Below are 12,197 nucleotides of genomic sequence, written 5' to 3' on the forward strand. Positions count from 1 at the left end.
TTACCAACATAATGGAATTGATGGTTAGAGAAATCTGCAGCTGGTACAGATAATATTTCAGAACGATATTAATAGGAAAGTATTGAGGCAAAAACTGTTATTGTGAATAGATTTTATCATATACAAGTGCATTTACAAAGTCCAGCATTTCTGTAATGTTTAGGAATAGAAGATTTATTTTACCCGTTTCTGATTTTGTTTTACATCCATCTGCATGATAAACTGGATTTGCTATTCCTACATCCTGCAAAATAAAATACAAAGTAAAGCAACGCAACTGAAGAAGCAGGCCCAGTTTTCCACTGTATTTGAGGTTTAAGATCGGTTCACACTACTTCAAGGTAATTTTGCCACAATTTTCGGAATGACTCTAATGAAACCTTTATGTGGCTTGTCTCCATTTTTGTATATTCTCTGGGGCCAAGCCACACTCTAATGCCGCGTACACCCGATCGGACTTCTCGTCGGAAAAAGATATGATGGCTTTTCCGACTGGATTCCACTCAAGTTTGCCTTGCATACACACGGTCACACAAAAGTTCGCTGAACTTACGACGGTCAAAAACGTGGTGATGTACAACACTACGACGAGGCGATAAAAAGAAGTTTAATGCTTCCGAGCATGCGTCGAAATGTTTCCGAGCATGCGTAGGAATTTTGCCCGTCGGAATTGCAACAGAAAATCGCATTTTCGGATAGGAACTTTTTCCGCCCGAAAAATTGAGAACATGCTCTCAATCTTTTGCTGGTTGGAATTCAGCCAGCAAAAGTCCGATGGAGCATACACACGGTCGCATTTTCCGACGAAAAACTCTCATCTGTCTTTTGTGGGCCGAAACTCCGATCGTGTGTACGCGACATAAAGCCGCGTACACACGATCCAATTATTGGCAGGGGATTGTGTAATGACAGACTGTTGGCCTAAAATCTGACCATTAGTACACTTCATCAGACAATTGTTATCCAACTTTTGGCCAACAAATGTTGAATGGCAGGCTAGTAAATTTTCGGCGGACAACGGTCTGTTGCCAGATTTTTGTATCGTGTGTACACAAGTCCGTCACACAAAAGTCCAAAGTACAAACACGCATGCTCGGAATCAATGCTCACCAAACATGACATTAGCAGAAGGTGCCCAAAGGGTGGCACTCAAGAGCTGAAATTCCACGTAGTACGTCACTACATTCGTGTTTGTTGGCCGATAATAGTGTGCCGTTAGTATGCAAGACAAGATCCGGGCACACGCCCTTCGGACAAAAGTCTGACGCTCTGTTGGCCAACAATCCGATCATGTGTACAAGGCCGAAATTACACAAAAGTAACACAGGAACCTTTTCCAAAACTGCACCATGCCGAGTCGCATTAATGAGAACGGGTACGATGGAATATAATGTGATTTACAGTGCCTTGCAAAAGTATTCACCCCCCTTGACTTTTTACCTATTTTGTTACATTACAGCCTTTAGTTCAATATTTTTTTAATCTGAATTATATGTGATGGATCAGAACACAATAGTCTAAGTTGGTGAAGTAAAATTAGAAAAATATATACATAAAACTATTTTTTTAGGCTGCAGCACCTAAAAGCATGAGGCACCACTAACCAAACACTGCCATGAAGACCAAGGAACTCTCCAAACAAGCAAGGGACAATGTTGTTGAGAAGTACAAGTCAGGGTTAGGTTATAAAAAGATATCCAAATCTTTGATGATCCCTAGGAGCACCATCAAATCTATCATAACCAAATGGAAAGAACATGGCACAACAGCAAACCTGTAAAGAGACGGCCGCACACCAAAACTCACGAACCGGGCAAGGAGGGCATTAATCAGAGAGGCAGCACAGAGACCTAAGCTAACCCTGGAGAAGCTGCAGAGCTCCACAGCAGAGACTGGATTATCTGTACATAGGACAACAATAAGCCATACGCTCTATAGAGTTGGGCTTTATGGCAGAGTGTCCAGAAGAAAGCCATTACTTTCAGCCAAAAACAAAATGGCACGTTTTGAGTTTGCGAAAAGGCATGTGGGAGACTCCCAAAATGTATGGAGGAAGGTGCTCTGGTCTGATGAGACTAATACTGAACTTTTTGGCCATGAAAGAAAACGCTATGTCTGGTGCAAACACAACACATCACATCACCCAAAGAACACCATCCCCACAGTGAAACATTGTGGTGGCAGCATCATGCTGTGGGGATGTTTTTCAGCATTCGGGACTGGGAAACTGGTCAGGGTTGAGGGAAAGATGGATGGTGCTAAATACAGGAATATTCTTGAGCAAAACCTGTACCACTCTGTGTGTGATTTGAGGCTAGAACAGAGGTTCACCTTCCAGCAGGACAATGACCCCAAACACACTGCTTAAGTAACACTTGATTGGTTTAAGGGGAAACATGTAAACGTGTTGGAATTGCCTAGTCAGGGCCCAGACCTCCATCCGATAGAAAATCTGTGGTCAGACTCAGGGCCAATCCTAGGGTCACAGGCGCCTGGGTGCAGAAATATTTCTGGCGCCCCCACATGGGCGTGGTCATCTTACTAACTCCTCCCCTCCCCTCCCCTAAGGAGTCTTTTTTACCCTGGGATCCTCCCACGATCTGTTAGCAATAAGCAAATACAGGAAGAGAAGCAGAGTACTCTAACGGGACCTGGAGGGGGGTCTCTCTGATGGACACAAAGAGGGCCACTGTTAGAAAGAGCCCCCACCAGGCCCCATTAGAGATTACAATGGGGTCTAATGGATCCTGGAGGTGGGTTGATCTAACAGAGGCCTTCTCTGTGACCATTGGAGAGTCTCTGATAGAAAGAGTCCCCTCCTGAGAGATTACAAGAGTAGAGATTAGAGTGTCACTGAACAATAGTAAAGATATAAAAATAAACAACATTATATTAATATTTGATGCTTGGATATCCAGGCCCAGCCCACTTACCTTAATGTATACTGGGGCTGGCTGCTGCTCCTCCTGGGGCTGGCTGCTGGTCCTGGGGCCTGGCTTCTGGGGCTGGGCTGCTGGTCCTGGGGTCTGATTGCTGGGCCCTGGCTGCTGGTCCTGGGGTCTGACTGCTGGGCCCATGCTACTGGTCCTGGGCCCTGGCTGCTGGGCCTGGGCCCTGGCTGCTCGGGCCTGGGGCCTGGGCCTTGGCTGCTGGGGCATGGAATGGACTCTGATAAAAGGTGGTCTCTGGTCTCTTACATCAGAGTTCCCCCTTAGACCATGATCTGGAGAATTCCCCTTTACATCAGCGTTCCCTTGCACTGTAAGGAGGGATCCTGCACACTGATGTATGGAGGAACACTGTGCTGTCTGGGTTATAGTAATCTGACCGTCATGTAAATGGAGAAATATGTTTTTTGACTTTTGTTAACGTAAACAAATTGCTAATAGCACTAGCTACATGTTTATAGTTTAAATATTGATGTTTGCACTGTTTAGCACTGAAAATGGTAATTTTAGGTACTTTTGGAGTGGCAGTAAAAAATTTGGCTCGGTCAATAAATGTAAGGAATTTTGGCAGTAAAAAATTGGTGCTGTTTGTAAATTTTGGCACCCTGGCAGTAAATTTCACTTCGGAGGGTTGGCAACACTGTTCCCCAGTCTTCTGATGTGGAAAGCCTCTTCTTTCTGATGCCATGACCAGTGATGTAGCGTGGGTTATCAGTGCCCGGGGCAAGGCACATAATTTGTGCTCCCTCACGCTATGCCACGGGCCATAACAGAGGAAACACTGTACTTATTCTCACAATGCAGCTGTGCAGACTTGAGGGGAGAAGAGAGCAGGGTGCCTGCAGTGTGCTTACTCTGTTCCTGCATGTCAGATCAGTCCGCTTGTCCTGCCTGCCAAAGTCGGTCATTTGCAGACTGCACTTTGAAACACGAGGAATCGCTGGCCATTTCCGGATTGAGGTACCTCCCCCACTTGCGCCACTGCCTGCCCCCTCCTCTGCTGTTATGGGATAGGATTGGAAGGCTTCTGTGTGCGCTGCTGGGAGAGCAGTGCTGTCACTGGGCTTGGAGACAGAGGAACCGAGCTCCTGCATTTACAAGTGTCAACTGTGAGCAGCAATCACAGGGCTGGCACCGGCAGATTGATATAGCCGTGACTGTCAAGATCACTGTACGGCGGCGGCACAGCGCCCGAAAGTGAACAAAGAGTCCGCTTGTCTTGGGACAGTTTTTTTTTAATTGCTGGAGATTGCACCGTCCAGTCTTCTTTCTGCCTCTGCCCACCCCTCCAGGCTCCAGACCTAGAAAGTTGCCTCGTACAGAAGTCAAAGCAGCCTGGGCTGTCCCCCCCCCCGATGGCGCCCCTCCCTCTGCCTCAGGTGCAAGCGCCAAGGCGCAGTGCACCCCGTGCACCCACCCAGGATCGACCTTGGTCAGACTTAAAGATTGCTGTTCACAAACGCAAACCATCCAACTTGAAGGAGCTTGAGCAGTTTTGCAAGGAGGAGGATGGCGCCCCTCTGCCTCAGCTGCAAGCTGTAACCCTTTTTGAGATGAGAGTGCTTGGCTAAATTGTGACACCACAATCCAAACGTAGGGAAAGTCAAGCACTCCAACAATATTCCAAAATGACTGTTGACTGAAGTCCTATATCAGCAAAAAATGCAGATGTTTCGAGAATATGCAACCCTCTTTCACAAGATGACAGACAGAGATGTCCTTTAAGAGGAGGTAGACCCTGTCATTCTCCCTCCTCCATTAACTTTGTTTTCTGGGAAACAATAATACAAGTTCTATGAATGGACAAGAGAGGAGAAAGAGAACGGAGAGTGGAGTCAATGGTTCACAGTTGCAGTCACTGGTCTTAACAACTGCAGTCCCAGAAGATGACTGGTGGGGGAGAATCTGACTTCAGAGAAGGACAGATTTCTACAGTAAGCAGCAGCCTGCAGGGCATAGGATACACTTCATTAGAAGTAAGTTATACCCAATGCTGTATCCATAACAAAATGTTTAATTAAACTTCAGCTTTAAAGTGATTGTAAACAATCATCTTGCAAAACAACCTATTCCGTTCAAAATAGAAATGTAAGGCAAAACATTTTTGAATAGATTTTGTAAAGGATCACATTTCCTCTGTTCTCAGCTGCATAAGAGCCGGGGGAGTGTGCCCTCTGACCACAACTGACCACAGTGTGCTCTTATGTCTAGTGTACTCAGTTTTTAATAGGAAAGCAGAGGGACTGACAGGAACATCAACACAGGGACAAGGGCACAAAGTGTTTTGGGGGGACCCCAAAGTACCCTCCCCATATTGAGGGCATGTGGCCTGGTACGGTTCAGGAGGGGTGGGCTGCTCTCTCGCCCCCCCCCCCCTTTTCCTGCAGCCTGTTAGGTTGCGTGCTCGGATAAGGGTCTGGTATGGATTTTGGGGGGGCCCCCACACCATTTTTTCAATTTTGACGTGGTGTTCCCCTTAACCACTTAAGGACCGAGCCTCTTTCTGAGATTTGGTGTTTACAAGTTAAAAACATTTTTTTTGCTAGAAAATTACTTAGAACCCCCAAACATTATATGTATTTTTTTCTAACACCCTAGAGAATAAAATGGTGCTGCAATACTTTATGTCACACCATATTTGCGCAGCGGTCTTACAAGCGCACTTTTTTGGGAAAAAATACACTTTTTTGCATTAAAATATAAGACAACAGTAAAGTTAGCCCAATTTTTTTTATATTGCGAAAGATAATGTTACGCCGAGTAAATTAATACCCAACATGTCACGCTTCAAAATTGCGCCTGCTCGTGGAATGGCGACACACTTTTACCCTTAAAAATCTCTATAGGCGATGTTTAAAAATGTTTACATGTTTTGAGTTACAGAGGAGGTCTAGGGCTAGAATTATTGCTCTCGGTGATACCTCACATGTGTGGTTTGAGCACTGTTTTCATGTGCGGCGCTACTCACTTATGCGTTCGCTTCTGCTTCATTAAACAAATATTTTTTTTTTTCTTATTTATTTTACTTTTTATTTTTTATTTTTACACTGGTCTTTTAAAAAAAATGTGTCACTTTTATTCCTATTACAAGGAATGTAAACATCCCTTGTAATAGAAAAAAAGAATGACAGGACCTCTGAAATATGAGATCTGGGGTCAAAAATACCTCAGATCTCATATTTACACTAAAATGCAATAAAAAAAAAAAAAAAAGAATAAAGAAAAAAATGTTGTCGTTTGAAAAAAATAAATTAAAAAAGTCCCTTTAAAAGCTATGGATGGAAGTGACGTTTTGACGTCGCTTCCGCCCTGCAATGGTATGGAGACGGGTGGGGACCATCTTCCCCTCACTCGTCTCCATACCTAACAGGGAGAAGGATCTGATTGCCTCCACTGCTGCCGGCGGCTCCCATATTCGGCGGAGGGCACCGGAGAGCGGCGGGAGGGGGCTCCTTCTCCCACCGCCTGTAAAAGTGATCTTGAGGTGAATTTGCCGCTGGGATCACTTTTATCTGAAACCGGACTGCTCACTGAAGAAGAGGATACCGGGGTTATGGCAGCTAGCTGCTGCCATAACAACGATATCCATTTTCAAAGTGCCGACGTATATTGTTGTGAGCTGGTCCCGAAGTAGTTAAAATCCATACCAGACCTGAAGGGCCTGGTATGGATTTTGGGGGAGACCCCATGCCTTTTTTTTTTGCGCAGGGTTCCCCTTAATATCCACACCAGACCTGAAGGGCCTGGTATGGATTTTGTGGGGAACCCCCATGTAATTTTTTTTTTACATTTTGGCACGGGGTTCCCTTTAATATTCATACCAGACCCAAACGGCCTGGTAATGGACTGGGGGCAGAACCCACACCGTTTTTTTCAATGATTTTTATCTATATTGCCGGGATCCAACAATACATTACAGCCGCGAGCAGTTTTGAATGAAATTTTTTCCTTTAGAAATGTAATTATGCTGTGGTACTGTTATGAACATGGGAAAGATGCGCTACTTTACAGGCAGACTAAGGAGACCCTACAGGCACGATATTTAAAGGAATATTTAATTTTTATTGTTTCACTTTAAGCATTATTAAAATCACTGCTCCTGAAAAAACTGACATTTTTAAAACTTTTTTTACGTGTCCCTTGGGGCAGGACCCAGGTCCCCATACACTTTTTATGGCAATAACTTGCATATAAGCCTTTAAAATGAGCACTTTTGGTTTTTCATGTTCGTGTCCCATAGACTTTAACAGTGTTCGCGTGTTCGCACAAATTTTTTGCCTGTTCACATGTTCTGCTGCGAACCAAACCGGGGGGTATTTGGCTCATCCCTAATCAGGAATATGAAGTGTTGGGCCAACAAATGATTTAAGCCTCTTTGCTGCTTCAGTAAAAGCACTGAACTATTTACCACTTTGCCAGATGTATTATTTGGCTCTTCGCTATAGTTAAGGCTTTTCTTGTTTTGTGGCTGAAAGTAACCCTAGATCTGGGCAGTGATCATAAGGGAATAGTGGGTATTGCCTCTGTAAATGTACCAAGTAGGTATCCATGGTCCTTCTAAATAAAGTTCTTAATCTGAAGAACTTATGTTTACTTTAGGTAGAACAAACATAGTAAGAGTGGTCAATAGAATCATGTACAAGTAAGAGTGGTCAGTAAATCCAAGTACAAGTAGGAGTGGTCAATAGAATCATGTACAAGTAAGGCCGCGTACACACGAGCAGACTTTTCGGCAACAAAAGTCCGACGGCCATTCCGGCGGACTTTCGTCTGACTTTTGACGGACTTCTGAGGGACTTTTGAATGAACGAACTTGCCTACACATGATCACACCAAAGTCTGACGGATTCGTACGTGATGATGTACGACCGGACTAAAAAAAGGAAGTTGATAGCCAGTAACCAATAGCTGCCCTAGCATGGGTTTTCGTCTGTCGGACTAACATACAGACGAGCGGATTTTTCGACCAGACTCGAGTCCATCGAAAGATTTGAAGCATGTTTCAAATCTAAAGTCCGTCAGATTTTCGACTGGAAAAGTCCGCTGAAGGTCCGATATAGCCCACACACGATCGGATTGTCCGCCGGACTCGGTCCGTCGGACTGGTCCGGTCGAAAAGTCTGCTCGTGTGTACACTGCATAAGAGTGGTCAGTAGAACCAAGTACAAGTTATCCCCCGTACACACGGTCGGACTTTGTTCGGACATTCCAACAACAAAATCCTAGGATTTTTTCCGACTGATGTTGGCTCAAACTTGTCTTGCATACACACAGTCACACAAAGTTGTCGGAAAATCTGATCGTTCTAAACACGATGACGTAAAACACGTACGTCGGGACTATAAACGGGGCAGTGGCCAATAGCTTTCATCTCTTTATTTATTCTGAGCATGCGTGGCACTTTGTCCGTCGGATTTGTGTACACACGATAGGAATTTCCGACAACGGATTTTGTTGTCGGAAAATTTTATATCCTGCTCTCAAACTTTGTGTGTCGGAAAATCCGATGGAAAATGTGTGATGGAGCCTACACACGGTCAGAATTTCCGACAACAAGATCCTATCACACATTTTCCACACAAAAGAACTGTGTACAAGTAAAAATGGTCAATAAAATCATGTACAAGTAAAAGTGGCAATAGATTCATGTACAAGTAAGACTGGTCAATATGGTCAATAGAATCATGTACAAGTAACACACAAGTGGCATGCTTTAAACTACTCAATTTACTGCAGACTACTAAATAAACCAAAACTGCTCTTGCCAATGAGTATAAATATTGCAAAGGAGAAGGGTACTTAGAAATAGACTTACCACCACTGTGATACTCATGTTACTGCCCTGCTCCATGGCTTTTAGGGCTTTTTCTCTCTTTCGTATTTTTTCTTGTGTCAGTCCCACAATTTGGCACATAGTTTCCTTAAAAATGTTCCTGTTGCCATAGTAGATCGGAGCACTATAGGACAGGATCTTCACGCCTGGTATTTCATAACACTAATTAAAAGAAAATGTTACATTTTGGCATTTGATGTTGGAATTGTTTTTTTATTAAGTGAATGGGAAATTGAAGGTTATGGCATGCTATTGTTTGAGAGACTTTTTATCGCCTGCTGATTGCATCGGTCCTTTAATATGCGGAATTAATGTATTGTAATCATTGTAATTTGTAATGGATTCTGTGACCTGGTGCTCCCCTTCTTAATGAGTGTCAACTGGAAACAATTTTATTTTATATGTCTGAAGGGCAAGGGAATATTAGATGGGCCTGAAAACACTACAACAATAATTTTTTTCAATGGTTACTAGCAATAAATTTTAATCTAGGGACAATGTTAGAAATGTCCTAATCAAGGTAAACAATATACCATGTAGAGTTGATAACATTCTTAAAAATACAGGACAGAATTGTGGGAAGGGTGGGTCACCAACTTATAGCTGGACAGCCAAGATTTCCTGCCAGTTAAGATACCCATAGGGGGATAATTTAAAAGTTATGTCACCATTTCAGAAATTCCCATCCAAAAAACACATTTGAAATACATATATGTGAACAACTTTACCTGCCAAAGAACATATGTTGCCCAGAATTTTGGGCAATGCTATTCAACCTAACTGGCCTGTACAAGACTCCTCACTGGTAATCTGATCTTTGCCGTAAATGGGGAATGTTGGGCAACAGCACAAATCAGTTTTTAGTAATTATATAAACAGTAATTATAAATTAATATAAAGTACATGTAGACACTAATTAAATGGCATTTAATTTGCTAATGCATTGTGTATCAAAAAAATTGGAATTGTTTTAAATAAATACTTTTTTTTTTAAAACTTTTTTTCATCCTTTGTTGCATCTTAGTGTTATTAATTTCCACCTTTGTGCAGCCACTTCCTGTCTACATGTACTCCAAAATGAAACTCCTGATGATGACAATGAACCATGCCTGTATGGATAAAACTTTTTTATCAAAGAGTTAGGCTGGCCATAGACGGAACGAATGGATTCCCCCATCCGCACAATCAAGGTGGACGGAGGAATGCACTATTGTATTCTGACAGTGAGACTCCTCCGCTGTCAGAATACTATGATCAGTGCTGCAGCCAATCTGCTACATGCGCTGATCGAGAGAACATTTTCCCAATGGTAACATTCGAGAGAAGTCAACTGTTTGATCAACTTCTCTGGAGTGGAAACAGCCATAGATGGATCAAAATTGGACTGGTCTCTGCTGAATTTCAATCCTTCTATGGCCAACTTTATACCTTTAAGTTCTATACGTACAAGTAATATCTCTAGCTATATTGCCTACTTGTGGCAATGTGATTCATATCTAAGAAATCACATTCAAACCTTTTTTTTTAATGCAAGCACTCAAGCAAAAAGGTGTGATATCATATTGTTTGCACTCTATGGGGGCACATTTTTTTTGTAAGAACCTGTAGACATATTAAGCGTTTGTTCTGAAAGTTTATACCTTGTCATTTTGGTCTACTGGCCGGTATATTTCTGTATTGACTGCTCTTCCTAAGACGGCGCACTGAGTCCTAAAAGCAAAATGTAAATAAACAGAAATTGTTTTAAAAAGAAATAACACATGAAAACTAAATTTTAGTGTAAGGCTGGCCATACATGCAATTGCCTTGTACAATTTTCCTTTAGATTTACCAGAACCGTATAATATAAGGTTAAACCTAAACACTTTTACTCTTCCTGTCCAAATGGAAGTCAGACTTAGGCACCCAGTTTACTGACTCCCAGAAGGAGACGATCCTCCATTTTGCCCAAAAGTATAGCTACCAGGATCCAGGAGACATTTTACAAGATTTTGACACGATGGTACCGAGTACCTACCACTTTGCATCCTTTCTTCCCACAGGTCCCCAGTGTATGCTGGCGATGCGGTAAGGATAAGGGAACAATGCTGCATATTTTCTGGAACTGTCCGAAACTCAGACCCTTTTGGCATGAGGTGATCTGCACGGTCAAACAGATGACAAATGTTGATCTGGAGGAGAACCCTGCGGCTTGTCTGCTTCACCTTTCAAAGAGATTGATAAAGAAGTATTAGGACTCCCTTACAATCCAGCTGCTGAATGCGGCCAAGGTGTGCATCACCCTCTGTTGGAGATCGGACAATCGCCCGTCGAAATCTCTGTGGTTCTCCAAAGTGAATGAATTGAGAGACATGGAGGATCTCACCGCTGCATATTTTCTGGAACTGTCCGAAACTTAGACCCTTTTGGCATGAAGTGATCTGCACAGTCAAACAGATGACAAATGTCGATCTGGAGGAGAACCCTGCGGCTTGTCTGCTTCACCTGTCAAAGAGACTGATCAAGAAGTATAAGGACTCCCTTACAATCCAGCTGCTGAATGCGGCCAAGGTGTGCATCCCCCTCTGTTGAAAATCGGACAATCTCTGTGGTTCTCCAAAGTGAATGAACTCCCGGTTGTGAACCCTGCACAACCGGGAGGAGACCTTCCGTGAGACCTGGCGATCTTGGAACGAACTGGTATACACTGACGCTTATGAGAAACAAATTGTTACTCCAGCTCCACTGCCAAAATAAAAGTCCACGAACTGTGATCCGGTGCTCTAGCCAGGACATTCAGGCCCCACAGATATGATACTTAAATCAGGAAGGCTGGCAACTCCGATGCTCTTGAATAATAAAAGTACTTTATTAGTAACATGGGTACACGGGTACCATGTAACTAATAAATTACTTTTATTCAAAAGCATCCGAGTTGCCAGCTACACTGACACTTATTTCTAGGATGTGGCACAACCAACTTGACCTCCTGGTTTCAACTCCCCACCCTAGGCGAGAGACCCTCCCTACACCCTTTCTTCTCTCACCCCCCCCCCCCCCCCCTTTATCCTGTCTCTTCTTTGCTTTGGGGACATCTAATTCCCAAACCTCAATTCTCTCTGGCTGCTTCCCCTCCTCCTTCTCTCTGACTCAGCAATGGGATCTGGTGTTCAGATATTTCAGATATTTCTGGGCTAGGCAGGCCTTAGTGAAGTATTATCTCCCGCTATGTTATAAAAAAAAAAAAAAAGAGGTTCAAATTGAAATTACCATATATACTCGAGTATAAGCCGAGTTCTTCAGCACATTTTTTTGTGCTGAAAATGCCCCCCTCAGCTTATACTCGAGTCAAGCACTGCAGCAGATAATGACATTTTCCGAACTGAATTTGGGGCCCTGTATCTCGGGGCTACTTGGTGCTAGGAACCCCAAATTTG

At 43.3% G+C, this 12,197-nt stretch overlaps 1 protein-coding gene across 1 annotated transcript in view; it reads right to left on the minus strand.

The window, feature by feature from the left end:
* The window catches only part of LOC141127391 (solute carrier family 26 member 10-like), a 118,779-nt gene that overhangs the window by 38,057 nt on the left and 68,525 nt on the right, over positions 1 to 12,197 (minus strand). Inside the window, exons 12-14 of the mRNA XM_073613760.1 lie at positions 10,422 to 10,491; positions 8,764 to 8,943; positions 184 to 244 (exon numbers count right to left, since the gene is read on the minus strand). Coding sequence (XP_073469861.1) covers positions 184 to 244; positions 8,764 to 8,943; positions 10,422 to 10,491 — 311 coding nt within the window. The remainder of the gene's footprint in view (positions 1 to 183; positions 245 to 8,763; positions 8,944 to 10,421; positions 10,492 to 12,197) is intronic.

This window comes from Aquarana catesbeiana, linkage group LG02 (assembly GCF_042186555.1).
Source record: "Aquarana catesbeiana isolate 2022-GZ linkage group LG02, ASM4218655v1, whole genome shotgun sequence".
Classification (NCBI taxonomy): Eukaryota; Metazoa; Chordata; class Amphibia; order Anura; family Ranidae; genus Aquarana; species Aquarana catesbeiana.